Here is an 18,975-nt window from a genome sequence, read left to right on the forward strand (position 1 = left end):
TTAGAAGTTTAACTAGTAATGGTATCATCTCTCCTTGATAGGGGCAATAGTAATGGACTGAAGACAACTGAATCTGCTAAGGCATCTAGAAGACAGTCCATCAATTTATTATTATTATTATTTTTTCATTTTCTTCAGATACTGAATCTGCTAAGGCATCTAGAAGACAACTGAAAGAGACAATCTACTCAGTGCTGTTTGATATGAATGTTCCTGCTGTTTGTAGAAGAACTGCAGGCATGGCAGCTGAGACCACTTCTTATCACATTATTGCTGAAGTGTGCAACATTCGCAGGAAGACAAATAAATCTTCTTAAAAAAAGGTGAAAGAGCGTGCTTCTTTCTCCCAAAGCAATTTATAACCTCTTGACAAGAGTGCAGGATCTCATCCATGCTCTGCTCGAGTACTTTCAAGCATATCTTATCAAGGTGAATGTGGCCAACAAGGCCTGTATCCGCTTCTGAACTTTCAGGTATTTGTCGATGCCTTTAAAGCGACTTTTTTCAAACGATTCTGAACTAAATATGCTGCATTCTCCTTGCAATGCATTTTCCCATAGAAGCACTCATTCAAATATAGAATAACTCTCCGATCTATAATATCATTCTTAAAGTTAACTTTGCACAAAAGTATTTCCTTCATCGATTCCCATGAAGAGTTGTTGCTCTGAGAAGAATCAAGAACTGCTTTATATGCAGGATTTGATACTGCAGTAGCAGCTAATACACCATCTGGTTCACCAGCAAGAGACCTGCCAGGACTATTTTTGTTCACCTGTCCATACTCAAATTGAATTATAGAATTGTTGCAGAGGTTTCTCACTGTCCCATCATAACAGATAACGACATCTCTAAGTGTAGCCATTAGATTTTTAAACAAAGTTCCTGGTTCAGTAAGTCCTCTGGAAGAACGGATCAACACTTCCCTGGATGATATGGAATGGACCAACTCTTCATAGGGGGTCAGACCTTGAAAAAAGGAGCTCTTAACTAACCCAAATGCCTTAGAAGGATAGTCAACTCCATAACAGAATACTTATTTTGGAAGTGGAAACTCATATCACCATTAACAGAATACTTATTTTGGAAGTGGAAACTCATATCCTCAACCAAACGCCTTGAATAAAACTTCCCTCGGTCATAAAGTTGAAGCCCCAAAAAGCCAAGTTGTTGAACAACCTTACTGATATCTAAATCATTTTTAAAATCTATCAAATTACCCAAAGTAGATAACTTTAGAATACGAGTCACGATTGGCAGTTTTATAGTTTTCAGGTAGCTTTCCACTAACAACTCTACAAGTTCATTGTAATTTGATCTCAAGTGAAGCAGCAAAGGTGATATGTCCTGAATCTTCTTCTTTATATCTTCAGTAACAACCTTGGGAATGTCAAAATCATTCAGGCCAACACTATATCCTTCTAAAAAGAGAATCTCCTTTAGCAATGGCTGCAACATATTAAAGAACTTAACAGCCTCTTCTGTTCCCTTCTTGTCAAGAACAGAAGTAACAATCTCTGTGAATGATGACTGTAGTAAATCTCTATTGAAATCAATCCTCACCATTTCACTTTTACTGATCAAATGCCTCTCCCCAAAGCAGTCAAAAAACGCAGGTAAAGCACTCTGTACCATTTGCAAAACAGTCCACAGAGGACCTGTATGGTGAGCCTTAAGCAAAGCAGGTTCCAGTAAACTGGTGAAACACCTTTGTGCCTGGCTGGCACATGTGGTGGCATTTAGATGGGCTAGGTTATACATGTGTATGCTCAACACACCTCTAAACTCTATATGTGAGCCTCTTTTTTAGATTTTTGTGTTTCTTATTGATGTTGCATAACTTCTGCAGGCTTGCAATGCTCATGGGATTTATTGTGCTCCATTATATGATACCCTTAGTATGCATATCACAACTTCTCACTAGATTCACTTGTGCATGGACTGATTTTTAGTAATCATAAATGAAGTTCAATTGGTGCAGGATTTTACATCATAAATGCTTGACATGTTTATGTTTTTTTTTTTAATTATTATTTTAAAATTCTCTCCATAAATATTTTGACATATGTTTATTTTCTTGAAGTGTCATCCATTATCATTTTTAATTTTGTAAACTTTGCAGATTATATTGCACTATATACTGATTTTTTATTTTTTACCCTTTTTTCTTTTTCTTTATTTGGTCTCTTTTCCAGGTGTTGAAAGCATTTCCTAATGCAACCAAATTCTTGAAAAGTAAGAAACATTTTTCATTTTTTATATTCTTGGTGCAGGCTTTATATTATATATATTGAAATCTGCATTTGTTGATGCAGCAATTGTGAGCTTCGGAAGTAACTTCTCTATGAATTTGTTATTGCAACGATTGTTCCCATACTTCTTCTCTATGAAGGTTGGTAATTTCAATAAGTAACTTCTCTATGAATTTGTTTTGTTCCTGTCCTGATGATGATTGTTGTGAAATTTACTGTTTAGTGAAGAACTTTATCAGCATGGCGACACTAAATGGTTAGAAAATGCAGGAAGTGAGAGGGTGGATAAATCAGAAAGTAACAGGAGATAGGCTAAAATAAGCACAGCATATCAATCGGTCCCTTTCCTGTTTAGGAGACGTGATTGTAGCCTTGGCTCAGAAAAATACCTACATACCTTACAGAAACAGCAAACTTACGCAACTCCCGCAAGATTCCTTAGGTTGAAATCTATTGCCTATATTCTATGCAAATGATGTGAGGTTTAGATTGGAAGGGCCTTAATGTTTTCCATAAATTGTTCTATTAAAAGGAACAATCGCAAAAATTGAAGGATAATCAATGATGAAGTTTGGACAGTTTGCTGCCTCACAAATTGTAATGGTGGTAATCTAGGAGATCAATTGATTTATAGGGTTTGATTTGTGCCCAATTGATAGGAAAGGGCTATAGGGTTTGATTTGTGCCCAGTGGAATTCTACTAGCCACCCAATGGAATTCTTGATCACTACAGGGTTTGATTTGTGCCTAATTGATTTACATTACAATGAATTCATTTATTTGGAAGTAAAGATGCAATATCCAATGAAGTAAAGTCAATCCTGGCTTAAAGCCTGTTGAAACTTGGTAGCTTATATACTTCATTAATGATATAGTTTTAATCCAAAACTTATGGTCACTATGAAACACTCTTGTAGAAAGAGGAAGAAAGAAAAATTCTTACATGTAGATCTTATCATAATTATTTGTAGTTCAGTGGTGCAATCTATCGCTAAGATAAAGGAATCGCAATTGTTGCTTATCTGCTCACTGAAGGAAGATTGAGTTTGTCATGTCTTCGAGGTTTTCTTTATTGGAGCTCTCCTAAACTTTTAAGAACTTCTGTTCTCAGTAATGTTAACAACCTTAATGAAGTTTTGCTATTGTGGAAAAAAAGCACTTATGTTATATACTTCATTAATGATATGGTTTCTAGTAACTACGGTATATCTTTTAAATTCCATTGGCTCCCATATCTCTTAATCATGTTGATAGTACCACAGTCATATCAGAGTTTCTCATAGTCTCAACTTAAAAACAAAAGTTATTTCTATTGTAGAATGTTTGTATTGAACTTTTGCAGTGCAGGCATGTTGTTAATACAACTGACATTACCACCAAATATTGTAGAAGAACTTGTGTTTCATTGCTTTCATGTTCTATATTTTGAATGATATTCAATGGTTTTTTCTTTTCATTCAAGGAACATAAGTGTTGGAACTATGATGATCTCTATTTGCATATAGATTAACATTCAATTTCTTCGACTAAAAGTGAATTCCAAAGTTAATATGTATGGATAGTTTGAGGACAGCTCAAGGTGAGAGTATATGTAAGGCTATGGTTGTGTGTGGACATGCTATCATCTAGAAATGCAATAATCATTTCAGTGAAGCTGAAATGACCAATTTGAAACTATCATAGTATTTGTATTGTGTGATCATTACTCCAAGTTCAACTAGAAAGGAATGTAATTGCAATTTGTACTCCATTATGAATAATACTAACCGTCGATACAGTTCAATCATTGCCACCTAATTGAACTGAACAATTGCAATCCAACTCAGGTGTGTTTCAAAATGCAGCGTAAAAGATGCATTTAGATCAATGGATTATTTCTAGCCTAGTGAACCTGTGATTAGCTCTGTTTTGAGCTTGTAAATTATCTTTGCATTAAGTTGATGAAACTCAATCAGGCCTTGAAAGATTTGAATTTTATTTTGTATTGTGACTTGAATAAAAGATATGATGTCATTGAGAAAACCCACAAGTCACAACTCAGTTTTTCATTTTTTCTTTTTGTAGTGGCTATAAGTACATCCCTTATCAACTTTTGGCTTACCACGTCACGATGGAGGTGAGTTTCGTGGCTGTTAACTGTTAGCTCTTTGTTGGAAAGTATTCTTCTTCATCTTGGTTATCAAACAATTCCTGTCACAACAAAAGTGGTTGATGTGCCAGTCCATGTTGGCATTGAGTTGTAGTTTGACCACCAAGTGTGTCAGGTTTTTGGGTATCACTCTGTGATTAGAGTTCATAGAGAACCCACAGACATGTTATGGAGTCACAAATCATATGCCTATTTCTAGTGACTAGTATAAATGATGTCACATGATTTTCAGTTCAATTGGCAGGTGTATTACAATGCAGAAACACTCAGTGCCAGTGGAGATGATAGAAGGGAAGTGTGAAGCTAGAAAGAAGCATGATCTTCCATCTTTGGATGACCCTGCAATCTTTGAGCATATCTTCTTCAGTGAATACATGTATGATCCTTCCAAATGTTGGGTGGTGTAGATAAAAGAGAAAGATGGCGATGATGTTAAGATGCAAGGACAAGGAAACAAGTGTACATGGCTATGGAACTTGACTAGAAAGTAAGTGGTAAGGAAGTTGTCGAAATAGGAAGAAGACGATGATTTTTTTGTATATTTGTTTATTATGTTAAACTTATATGTATTTATGCGTGAATGAGTGTGATGCGGATAAGATTGTTTGTGTTTGGATGAATGTACTTTTATGTTTGGATGGATTTTCTTGTTTGGGTTTAGATGGATGTGAATGTGAATATGATGAAATATATTATATAACAGGTGTATATCAGGATGAATATGATGATATATATTGTTAACAGGTGTATATCAGGAATTTTGTGCGGAATTTTGAGCTAGAAAAATTTTTAAAAAAGAGACTTTTAGCGACGAAAATTTTCGTAGCTAAAAGTTTTGTAATTTATTTTTTAGCTGCGAAAATTTTCGCTGCTAAAAGTCTTGTACAATTTTTTAGCGATGAACATTTTTATCACTAAAAGTAGAACAATATTTTTAGTAGCAAAAAATTTCACTGCTAAAAGTCTTGTACAGTTTTTTTAGTGACAAAAACTTTCGACGATAAAAGTGGAACGATTTTTTAGGAGCGAAAAATTTCGCTGCTAAAAGTCTTGTACAGTTTTTTCGTGACGAAAATTTTCGTCGCTAAAAATGGAACGATTTTTTTAATAGCGAAAATTTTCGCTGCTAAAAGTCTTGTACAGTTTTTTTAGCGACGACAATTTTCGTCGCTAAAAGTTTTGTAATTTATTTTTAGCAGCGAAAATTTTCGCTGCTAAAAGTCTTGTACAGTTTTTTTAGCGATGAAAATTTTCGTCGCTAAAAAGCTTGCATTTAGGGACAATTCGATTTCTTCACTGATAAAACACTTCGACATCGGTCTTTTAGCGATGAATTTAGCGACGAAAACTTTCGTTGCTAAAAATTTTTAGCTACGAAAATTTTACTTTTAGCTATGAAAATTTTCGTCGCTAAAAGTGAGATTTCTTGTCCTTCATGTTACGTCATATAAACCATTTACAAGATAGGTTTCATTGTCAACGGAGGATATAACCAAACTTGCCGACCATAATACTTACACTTCAATTATTGAACCTTTTCAATCAAATATGAGGTTGCTTTGCCGTGTATGTTGACCGAAAATCCAAGTTTTTTTCCAACCTTAATGACTTTTGAGGCAGCAACCTACTTCGTTGTATTTCATCATATCAATAGATTAGATCACTGAATATGGCCTGATGTCCATTAGCTATAATCCCGCAAATCCTATAGTAATACGTTGTGATGTATTCACCAAACCTCATTACAAATGTAGTCTCTTTGGAGTGGTGCAGGTGGCATTCAACCTGTCCAACAAGGTTAGGTTGTCAACGGAGGATATAACCAAACTTGCCGACCATAATACTTACACTTCAATTATTGAACTTTTTCAATCAAATATGAGGTTGCTTTGCCGTGTATGTTGACCGAAAATCCAAGTTTTTTTCCAACCTTAATGACTTTTGAGGCAGCAACCTACTTCGTTGTATTTCATCATATCAATAGATTAGATCACTGAATATGGCCTGATGTCCATTAGCTATAATCCCGCAAATCCTATAGTAATACGTTGTGATGTATTCACCAAACCTCATTACAAATGTAGTCTCTTTGGAGTTGTGCAGGTGGCATTCAACCTGTCCAACAAGGTCAGGTTGTCAACGGAGGATATAACCAAACTTGCCGACCATAATACTTACACTTCAATTATTCAACTTTTTCAATCAAATATGAGGTTGCTTTGCCGTGTATGTTGACCGAAAATCCAAGTTTTTTTCCAACCTTAATGACTTTTGAGGCAGCAACCTACTTCGTTGTATTTCATCATATCAATAGATTAGATCACTGAATATGGCCTGATGTCCATTAGCTATAATCCCGCAAATCCTATAGTAATACGTTTTGATGTATTCACCAAACCTCATTACAAATGTAGTCTCTTTGGAGTGGTGCAGGTGGCATTCAACCTGTCCAACAAGGTTAGGTTGTCAACGGAGGATATAACCAAACTTGCCGACCATAATACTTACACTTCAATTATTCAACTTTTTCAATCAAATATGAGGTTGCTTTGCCGTGTATGTTGACCGAAAATCCAAGTTTTTTTCCAACCTTAATGACTTTTGAGGCAGCAACCTACTTCGTTGTATTTCATCATATCAATAGATTACATCACTGAATATGGCCTGATGTCCATTAGCTATAATCCCGCAAATCCTATAGTAATACGTTGGGATGTATTCACCAAACCTCATTACAAATGTAGTCTCTTTGGAGTGGTGCAGGTGGCATTCAACCTGTCCAACAAGGTCAGGTTGTCAACGGAGGATATAACCAAACTTGCCGACCATAATACTTACACTTCAATTATTCAACTTTTTCAATCAAATATGAGGTTGCTTTGCCGTGTATGTTGACCGAAAATCCAAGTTTTTTTCCAACCTTAATGACTTTTGAGGCAGCAACCTACTTCGTTGTATTTCATCATATCAATAGATTAGATCACTGAATATGGCCTGATGTCCATTAGCTATAATCCCGCAAATCCTATAGTAATACGTTGTGATGTATTCACCAAACCTCATTACAAATGTAGTCTCTTTGGAGTGGTGCAGGTGGCATTCAACCTGTCCAACAAGGTTAGGTTGTCAACGGAGGATATAACCAAACTTGCCGACCATAATACTTACACTTCAATTATTGAACTTTTTCAATCAAATATGAGGTTGCTTTGCCGTGTATGTTGACCGAAAATCCAAGTTTTTTTCCAACCTTAATGACTTTTGAGGCAGCAACCTACTTCGTTGTATTTCATCATATCAATAGATTAGATCACTGAATATGGCCTGATGTCCATTAGCTATAATCCCGCAAATCCTATAGTAATACGTTGTGATGTATTCACCAAACCTCATTACAAATGTAGTCTCTTTGGAGTGGTGCAGGTGGCATTCAACCTGTCCAACAAGGTTAGGTTGTCAACGGAGGATATAACCAAACTTGCCGACCATAATACTTACACTTCAATTATTCAACTTTTTCAATCAAATATGAGGTTGCTTTGCCGTGTATGTTGACCGAAAATCCAAGTTTTTTTCCAACCTTAATGACTTTTGAGGCAGCAACCTACTTCGTTGTATTTCATCATATCAATAGATTAGATCACTGAATATGGCCTGATGTCCATTAGCTATAATCCCGCAAATCCTATAGTAATACGTTGGGATGTATTCACCAAACCTCATTACAAATGTAGTCTCTTTGGAGTGGTGCAGGTGGCATTCAACCTGTCCAACAAGGTCAGGTTGTCAACGGAGGATATAACCAAACTTGCCGACCATAATACTTACACTTCAATTATTCAACTTTTTCAATCAAATATGAGGTTGCTTTGCCGTGTATGTTGACCGAAAATCCAAGTTTTTTTCCAACCTTAATGACTTTTGAGGCAGCAACCTACTTCGTTGTATTTCATCATATCAATAGATTAGATCACTGAATATGGCCTGATGTCCATTAGCTATAATCCCGCAAATCCTATAGTAATACGTTGGGATGTATTCACCAAACCTCATTACAAATGTAGTCTCTTTGGAGTGGTGCAGGTGGCATTCAACCTGTCCAACAAGGTCAGGTTGTCAACGGAGGATATAACCAAACTTGCCGACCATAATACTTACACTTCAATTATTCAACTTTTTCAATCAAATATGAGGTTGCTTTGCCGTGTATGTTGACCGAAAATCCAAGTTTTTTTCCAACCTTAATGACTTTTGAGGCAGCAACCTACTTCGTTGTATTTCATCATATCAATAGATTAGATCACTGAATATGGCCTGATGTCCATTAGCTATAATCCCGCAAATCCTATAGTAATACGTTGATGTATTCACCAAACCTCATTACAAATGTAGTCTCTTTGGAGTGGTGCAGGTGGCATTCAACCTGTCCAACAAGGTCAGGTTGTCAACGGAGGATATAACCAAACTTGCCGACCATAATACTTACACTTCAATTATTCAACTTTTTCAATCAAATATGAGGTTGCTTTGCCGTGTATGTTGACCGAAAATCCAAGTTTTTTTCCAACCTTAATGACTTTTGAGGCAGCAACCTACTTCGTTGTATTTCATCATATCAATAGATTAGATCACTGAATATGGCCTGATGTCCATTAGCTATAATCCCGCAAATCCTATAGTAATACGTTGCGATGTATTCACCAAACCTCATTACAAATGTAGTCTCTTTGGAGTGGTGCAGGTGGCATTCAACCTGTCCAACAAGGTCAGGTTGTCAACGGAGGATATAACCAAACTTGCCGACCATAATACTTACACTTCAATTATTCAACTTTTTCAATCAAATATGAGGTTGCTTTGCCGTGTATGTTGACCGAAAATCCAAGTTTTTTTCCAACCTTAATGACTTTTGAGGCAGCAACCTACTTCGTTGTATTTCATCATATCAATAGATTAGATCACTGAATATGGCCTGATGTCCATTAGCTATAATCCCGCAAATCCTATAGTAATACGTTGCGATGTATTCACCAAACCTCATTACAAATGTAGTCTCTTTGGAGTGGTGCAGGTGGCATTCAACCTGTCCAACAAGGTCAGGCAATCTAAAATTTGGACACCATCAAATAAGTTCGTCTAACCTTCATATAGGCCACCGTGCAATATGGAGATTTTCAGTGGTTATCAATTATTTTCTATAGTGTAGCCCACCTAATGATTAATGCAGGTGGCATTCAACCTGTCCAACAAGGTCAGGTTGTCAACGGAGGATATAACCAAACTTGCCGACCATAATACTTACACTTCAATTATTGAACTTTTTCAATCAAATATGAGGTTGCTTTGCCGTGTATGTTGACCGAAAATCCAAGTTTTTTTCCAACCTTAATGACTTTTGAGGCAGCAACCTACTTCGTTGTATTTCATCATATCAATAGATTACATCACTGAATATGGCCTGATGTCCATTAGCTATAATCCCGCAAATCCTATAGTAATACGTTGCGATGTATTCACCAAACCTCATTACAAATGTAGTCTCTTTGGAGTGGTGCAGGTGGCATTCAACCTGTCCAACAAGGTCAGGTTGTCAACGGAGGATATAACCAAACTTGCCGACCATAATACTTACACTTCAATTATTCAACTTTTTCAATCAAATATGAGGTTGCTTTGCCGTGTATGTTGACCGAAAATCCAAGTTTTTTTCCAACCTTAATGACTTTTGAGGCAGCAACCTACTTCGTTGTATTTCATCATATCAATAGATTAGATCACTGAATATGGCCTGATGTCCATTAGCTATAATCCCGCAAATCCTATAGTAATACGTTGGGATGTATTCACCAAACCTCATTACAAATGTAGTCTCTTTGGAGTGGTGCAGGTGGCATTCAACCTGTCCAACAAGGTTAGGTTGTCAACGGAGGATATAACCAAACTTGCCGACCATAATACTTACACTTCAATTATTGAACTTTTTCAATCAAATATGAGGTTGCTTTGCCGTGTATGTTGACCGAAAATCCAAGTTTTTTTCCAACCTTAATGACTTTTGAGGCAGCAACCTACTTCGTTGTATTTCATCATATCAATAGATTAGATCACTGAATATGGCCTGATGTCCATTAGCTATAATCCCGCAAATCCTATAGTAATACGTTGTGATGTATTCACCAAACCTCATTACAAATGTAGTCTCTTTGGAGTGGTGCAGGTGGCATTCAACCTGTCCAACAAGGTTAGGTTGTCAACGGAGGATATAACCAAACTTGCCGACCATAATACTTACACTTCAATTATTCAACTTTTTCAATCAAATATGAGGTTGCTTTGCCGTGTATGTTGACCGAAAATCCAAGTTTTTTTCCAACCTTAATGACTTTTGAGGCAGCAACCTACTTCGTTGTATTTCATCATATCAATAGATTAGATCACTGAATATGGCCTGATGTCCATTAGCTATAATCCCGCAAATCCTATAGTAATACGTTGCGATGTATTCACCAAACCTCATTACAAATGTAGTCTCTTTGGAGTGGTGCAGGTGGCATTCAACCTGTCCAACAAGGTCAGGTTGTCAACGGAGGATATAACCAAACTTGCCGACCATAATACTTACACTTCAATTATTCAACTTTTTCAATCAAATATGAGGTTGCTTTGCCGTGTATGTTGACCGAAAATCCAAGTTTTTTTCCAACCTTAATGACTTTTGAGGCAGCAACCTACTTCGTTGTATTTCATCATATCAATAGATTAGATCACTGAATATGGCCTGATGTCCATTAGCTATAATCCCGCAAATCCTATAGTAATACGTTGCGATGTATTCACCAAACCTCATTACAAATGTAGTCTCTTTGGAGTGGTGCAGGTGGCATTCAACCTGTCCAACAAGGTTAGGTTGTCAACGGAGGATATAACCAAACTTGCCGACCATAATACTTACACTTCAATTATTGAACTTTTTCAATCAAATATGAGGTTGCTTTGCCGTGTATGTTGACCGAAAATCCAAGTTTTTTTCCAACCTTAATGACTTTTGAGGCAGCAACCTACTTCGTTGTATTTCATCATATCAATAGATTAGATCACTGAATATGGCCTGATGTCCATTAGCTATAATCCCGCAAATCCTATAGTAATACGTTGTGATGTATTCACCAAACCTCATTACAAATGTAGTCTCTTTGGAGTGGTGCAGGTGGCATTCAACCTGTCCAACAAGGTTAGGTTGTCAACGGAGGATATAACCAAACTTGCCGACCATAATACTTACACTTCAATTATTCAACTTTTTCAATCAAATATGAGGTTGCTTTGCCGTGTATGTTGACCGAAAATCCAAGTTTTTTTCCAACCTTAATGACTTTTGAGGCAGCAACCTACTTCGTTGTATTTCATCATATCAATAGATTACATCACTGAATATGGCCTGATGTCCATTAGCTATAATCCCGCAAATCCTATAGTAATACGTTGTGATGTATTCACCAAACCTCATCACAAATGTAGTCTCTTTGGAGTGGTGCAGGTAGCATTCAACCTGTCCAACAAGGTCAGGTTGTCAACGGAGGATATAACCAAACTTGCCGACCATAATACTTACACTTCAATTATTCAACTTTTTCAATCAAATATGAGGTTGCTTTGCCGTGTATGTTGACCGAAAATCCAAGTTTTTTTCCAACCTTAATGACTTTTGAGGCAGCAACCTACTTCGTTGTATTTCATCATATCAATAGATTAGATCACTGAATATGGCCTGATGTCCATTAGCTATAATCCCGCAAATCCTATAGTAATACGTTGCGATGTATTCACCAAACCTCATTACAAATGTAGTCTCTTTGGAGTGGTGCAGGTGGCATTCAACCTGTCCAACAAGGTCAGGTTGTCAACGGAGGATATAACCAAACTTGCCGACCATAATACTTACACTTCAATTATTGAACTTTTTCAATCAAATATGAGGTTGCTTTGCCGTGTATGTTGACCGAAAATCCAAGTTTTTTTCCAACCTTAATGACTTTTGAGGCAGCAACCTACTTCGTTGTATTTCATCATATCAATAGATTAGATCACTGAATATGGCCTGATGTCCATTAGCTATAATCCCGCAAATCCTATAGTAATACGTTTTGATGTATTCACCAAACCTCATTACAAATGTAGTCTCTTTGGAGTGGTGCAGGTGGCATTCAACCTGTCCAACAAGGTTAGGTTGTCAACGGAGGATATAACCAAACTTGCCGACCATAATACTTACACTTCAATTATTCAACTTTTTCAATCAAATATGAGGTTGCTTTGCCGTGTATGTTGACCGAAAATCCAAGTTTTTTTCCAACCTTAATGACTTTTGAGGCAGCAACCTACTTCGTTGTATTTCATCATATCAATAGATTACATCACTGAATATGGCCTGATGTCCATTAGCTATAATCCCGCAAATCCTATAGTAATACGTTGCGATGTATTCACCAAACCTCATTACAAATGTAGTCTCTTTGGAGTGGTGCAGGTGGCATTCAACCTGTCCAACAAGGTTAGGTTGTCAACGGAGGATATAACCAAACTTGCCGACCATAATACTTACACTTCAATTATTGAACTTTTTCAATCAAATATGAGGTTGCTTTGCCGTGTATGTTGACCGAAAATCCAAGTTTTTTTCCAACCTTAATGACTTTTGAGGCAGCAACCTACTTCGTTGTATTTCATCATATCAATAGATTAGATCACTGAATATGGCCTGATGTCCATTAGCTATAATCCCGCAAATCCTATAGTAATACGTTGTGATGTATTCACCAAACCTCATTACAAATGTAGTCTCTTTGGAGTGGTGCAGGTGGCATTCAACCTGTCCAACAAGGTTAGGTTGTCAACGGAGGATATAACCAAACTTGCCGACCATAATACTTACACTTCAATTATTGAACTTTTTCAATCAAATATGAGGTTGCTTTGCCGTGTATGTTGACCGAAAATCCAAGTTTTTTTCCAACCTTAATGACTTTTGAGGCAGCAACCTACTTCGTTGTATTTCATCATATCAATAGATTACATCACTGAATATGGCCTGATGTCCATTAGCTATAATCCCGCAAATCCTATAGTAATACGTTGTGATGTATTCACCAAACCTCATTACAAATGTAGTCTCTTTGGAGTGGTGCAGGTGGCATTCAACCTGTCCAACAAGGTCAGGTTGTCAACGGAGGATATAACCAAACTTGCCGACCATAATACTTACACTTCAATTATTCAACTTTTTCAATCAAATATGAGGTTGCTTTGCCGTGTATGTTGACCGAAAATCCAAGTTTTTTTCCAACCTTAATGACTTTTGAGGCAGCAACCTACTTCGTTGTATTTCATCATATCAATAGATTAGATCACTGAATATGGCCTGATGTCCATTAGCTATAATCCCGCAAATCCTATAGTAATACGTTGCGATGTATTCACCAAACCTCATTACAAATGTAGTCTCTTTGGAGTGGTGCAGGTGGCATTCAACCTGTCCAACAAGGTCAGGTTGTCAACGGAGGATATAACCAAACTTGCCGACCATAATACTTACACTTCAATTATTGAACTTTTTCAATCAAATATGAGGTTGCTTTGCCGTGTATGTTGACCGAAAATCCAAGTTTTTTTCCAACCTTAATGACTTTTGAGGCAGCAACCTACTTCGTTGTATTTCATCATATCAATAGATTAGATCACTGAATATGGCCTGATGTCCATTAGCTATAATCCCGCAAATCCTATAGTAATACGTTGGGATGTATTCACCAAACCTCATTACAAATGTAGTCTCTTTGGAGTGGTGCAGGTGGCATTCAACCTGTCCAACAAGGTCAGGTTGTCAACGGAGGATATAACCAAACTTGCCGACCATAATACTTACACTTCAATTATTGAACTTTTTCAATCAAATATGAGGTTGCTTTGCCGTGTATGTTGACCGAAAATCCAAGTTTTTTTCCAACCTTAATGACTTTTGAGGCAGCAACCTACTTCGTTGTATTTCATCATATCAATAGATTAGATCACTGAATATGGCCTGATGTCCATTAGCTATAATCCCGCAAATCCTATAGTAATACGTTGTGATGTATTCACCAAACCTCATTACAAATGTAGTCTCTTTGGAGTGGTGCAGGTGGCATTCAACCTGTCCAACAAGGTCAGGTTGTCAACGGAGGATATAACCAAACTTGCCGACCATAATACTTACACTTCAATTATTCAACTTTTTCAATCAAATATGAGGTTGCTTTGCCGTGTATGTTGACCGAAAATCCAAGTTTTTTTCCAACCTTAATGACTTTTGAGGCAGCAACCTACTTCGTTGTATTTCATCATATCAATAGATTAGATCACTGAATATGGCCTGATGTCCATTAGCTATAATCCCGCAAATCCTATAGTAATACGTTGGGATGTATTCACCAAACCTCATTACAAATGTAGTCTCTTTGGAGTGGTGCAGGTGGCATTCAACCTGTCCAACAAGGTTAGGTTGTCAACGGAGGATATAACCAAACTTGCCGACCATAATACTTACACTTCAATTATTCAACTTTTTCAATCAAATATGAGGTTGCTTTGCCGTGTATGTTGACCGAAAATCCAAGTTTTTTTCCAACCTTAATGACTTTTGAGGCAGCAACCTACTTCGTTGTATTTCATCATATCAATAGATTAGATCACTGAATATGGCCTGATGTCCATTAGCTATAATCCCGCAAATCCTATAGTAATACGTTGGGATGTATTCACCAAACCTCATTACAAATGTAGTCTCTTTGGAGTGGTGCAGGTGGCATTCAACCTGTCCAACAAGGTCAGGTTGTCAACGGAGGATATAACCAAACTTGCCGACCATAATACTTACACTTCAATTATTCAACTTTTTCAATCAAATATGAGGTTGCTTTGCCGTGTATGTTGACCGAAAATCCAAGTTTTTTTCCAACCTTAATGACTTTTGAGGCAGCAACCTACTTCGTTGTATTTCATCATATCAATAGATTAGATCACTGAATATGGCCTGATGTCCATTAGCTATAATCCCGCAAATCCTATAGTAATACGTTGGGATGTATTCACCAAACCTCATTACAAATGTAGTCTCTTTGGAGTGGTGCAGGTGGCATTCAACCTGTCCAACAAGGTTAGGTTGTCAACGGAGGATATAACCAAACTTGCCGACCATAATACTTACACTTCAATTATTCAACTTTTTCAATCAAATATGAGGTTGCTTTGCCGTGTATGTTGACCGAAAATCCAAGTTTTTTTCCAACCTTAATGACTTTTGAGGCAGCAACCTACTTCGTTGTATTTCATCATATCAATAGATTAGATCACTGAATATGGCCTGATGTCCATTAGCTATAATCCCGCAAATCCTATAGTAATACGTTGGGATGTATTCACCAAACCTCATTACAAATGTAGTCTCTTTGGAGTGGTGCAGGTGGCATTCAACCTGTCCAACAAGGTCAGGTTGTCAACGGAGGATATAACCAAACTTGCCGACCATAATACTTACACTTCAATTATTCAACTTTTTCAATCAAATATGAGGTTGCTTTGCCGTGTATGTTGACCGAAAATCCAAGTTTTTTTCCAACCTTAATGACTTTTGAGGCAGCAACCTACTTCGTTGTATTTCATCATATCAATAGATTAGATCACTGAATATGGCCTGATGTCCATTAGCTATAATCCCGCAAATCCTATAGTAATACGTTGTGATGTATTCACCAAACCTCATTACAAATGTAGTCTCTTTGGAGTGGTGCAGGTGGCATTCAACCTGTCCAACAAGGTTAGGTTGTCAACGGAGGATATAACCAAACTTGCCGACCATAATACTTACACTTCAATTATTCAACTTTTTCAATCAAATATGAGGTTGCTTTGCCGTGTATGTTGACCGAAAATCCAAGTTTTTTTCCAACCTTAATGACTTTTGAGGCAGCAACCTACTTCGTTGTATTTCATCATATCAATAGATTAGATCACTGAATATGGCCTGATGTCCATTAGCTATAATCCCGCAAATCCTATAGTAATACTTTGTGATGTATTCACCAAACCTCATTACAAATGTAGTCTCTTTGGAGTGGTGCAGGTGGCATTCACCCTGTCCAACAAGGTTAGGTTGTCAACGGAGGATATAACCAAACTTGCCGACCATAATACTTACACTTCAATTATTCAACTTTTTCAATCAAATATGAGGTTGCTTTGCCGTGTATGTTGACCGAAAATCCAAGTTTTTTTCCAACCTTAATGACTTTTGAGGCAGCAACCTACTTCGTTGTATTTCATCATATCAATAGATTAGATCACTGAATATGGCCTGATGTCCATTAGCTATAATCCCGCAAATCCTATAGTAATACGTTGGGATGTATTCACCAAACCTCATTACAAATGTAGTCTCTTTGGAGTGGTGCAGGTGGCATTCAACCTGTCCAACAAGGTCAGGTTGTCAACGGAGGATATAACCAAACTTGCCGACCATAATACTTACACTTCAATTATTCAACTTTTTCAATCAAATATGAGGTTGCTTTGCCGTGTATGTTGACCGAAAATCCAAGTTTTTTTCCAACCTTAATGACTTTTGAGGCAGCAACCTACTTCGTTGTATTTCATCATATCAATAGATTAGATCACTGAATATGGCCTGATGTCCATTAGCTATAATCCCGCAAATCCTATAGTAATACGTTGTGATGTATTCACCAAACCTCATTACAAATGTAGTCTCTTTGGAGTGGTGCAGGTGGCATTCAACCTGTCCAACAAGGTTAGGTTGTCAACGGAGGATATAACCAAACTTGCCGACCATAATACTTACACTTCAATTATTCAACTTTTTCAATCAAATATGAGGTTGCTTTGCCGTGTATGTTGACCGAAAATCCAAGTTTTTTTCCAACCTTAATGACTTTTGAGGCAGCAACCTACTTCGTTGTATTTCATCATATCAATAGATTACATCACTGAATATGGCCTGATGTCCATTAGCTATAATCCCGCAAATCCTATAGTAATACTTTGTGATGTATTCACCAAACCTCATTACAAATGTAGTCTCTTTGGAGTGGTGCAGGTAGCATTCAACCTGTCCAACAAGGTCAGGTTGTCAACGGAGGATATAACCAAACTTGCCGACCATAATACTTACACTTCAATTATTCAACTTTTTCAATCAAATATGAGGTTGCTTTGCCGTGTATGTTGACCGAAAATCCAAGTTTTTTTCCAACCTTAATGACTTTTGAGGCAGCAACCTACTTCGTTGTATTTCATCATATCAATAGATTAGATCACTGAATATGGCCTGATGTCCATTAGCTATAATCCCGCAAATCCTATAGTAATACGTTGTGATGTATTCACCAAACCTCATTACAAATGTAGTCTCTTTGGAGTGGTGCAGGTGGCATTCAACCTGTCCAACAAGGTCAGGTTGTCAACGGAGGATATAACCAAACTTGCCGACCATAATACTTACACTTCAATTATTCAACTTTTTCAATCAAATATGAGGTTGCTTTGCCGTGTATGTTGACCGAAAATCCAAGTTTTTTTCCAACCTTAATGACTTTTGAGGCAGCAACCTACTTCGTTGTATTTCATCATATCAATAGATTAGATCACTGAATATGGCCTGATGTCCATTAGCTATAATCCCGCAAATCCTATAGTAATACGTTGCGATGTATTCACCAAACCTCATTACAAATGTAGTCTCTTTGGAGTGGTGCAGGTGGCATTCAACCTGTCCAACAAGGTCAGGCAATCTAAAATTTGGACACCATCAAATAAGTTCGTCTAACCTTCATATAGGCCACCGTGCAATATGGAGATTTTCAGTGGTTATCAATTATTTTCTATAGTGTAGCCCACCTAATGATTAAATAGGCTTAATTTTTATGGCTTTTAATCATCAGTTAATACGTAGGTTAAATAGTGTGTAAACAGCACAGGGAAAGACAGGCAATAGTGTAAAAGCAGGTTAATTGATATGAACCCAGGTGAGTAAGTTTTACAAGCCAATGAATAACTTTCTACCATTGATGACTTATATAAAAGTTTATTCTACAGGGACTTTGAGAGGAACCGGCCTTTGGGTGGGTGGGTAGGATAAAGATTGACCAGATCCTTCACCTACCTCTGGGTGTTTTAAATTCTCAAAGTGGGTCCATGACTTGGTATTTAAGCATGTAACTGTTGAGTCCAAGATGGATAGACCATGCACTACAACACTCCCAGATTGAAAGATCCTAGCCATCAATCCTGTAACATTCTTCCAATGAATGTGTACGATTGTAATAATCCAGTTATATATTTCTGAACAATTAATGGAAATGTTTAGGATTTTCCTATCAAGGGACAGCTATCTCTCGTGCATGTTTAGGTTCAGCCTCAATAGAAAAATGGATCACCTAACAACGCATCTTCATAGACCAAGAACTATGAGATCACCCATTTTTATTATGGGGTGAAGAAGGGATCACCATTCAGATTCCATTC

At 37.0% G+C, this 18,975-nt stretch overlaps 1 protein-coding gene across 1 annotated transcript; it reads right to left on the reverse strand.

Annotated features, from left to right (window-relative positions):
* Positions 1–469: 469 nt before the first annotated feature.
* On the reverse strand, positions 470–1,761 carry LOC131238978 (DNA-directed RNA polymerase V subunit 1-like). The gene is made up of 2 exons (XM_058236549.1): positions 1,065–1,761; positions 470–1,020 (listed from the first exon to the last, which is right to left on the reverse strand). The coding sequence occupies exons 1-2, from the start codon at positions 1,759–1,761 to the stop codon at positions 470–472; spliced, it is 1,248 nt and encodes a 415-aa protein (XP_058092532.1).
* Between the last annotated feature and the right edge of the window lie 17,214 nt (positions 1,762–18,975).

This window comes from Magnolia sinica, chromosome 3 (genome assembly GCF_029962835.1).
Source record: "Magnolia sinica isolate HGM2019 chromosome 3, MsV1, whole genome shotgun sequence".
NCBI classification, from domain to species: Eukaryota; Viridiplantae; Streptophyta; class Magnoliopsida; order Magnoliales; family Magnoliaceae; genus Magnolia; species Magnolia sinica.

Bases quoted from the DNA above. Each gene is read 5' to 3' on its own strand.
- LOC131238978 (XM_058236549.1), bottom strand. From the start codon at position 1,761: ATGTATAACCTAGCCCATCTAAATGCCACCACATGTGCCAGCCAGGCA. The intron at 1,021-1,064 runs GTGATATGAGTT...TCTGTTATGGAG, and splicing joins AAATAAGTATTCTGTTAATG to TTGACTATCCTTCTAAGGCA.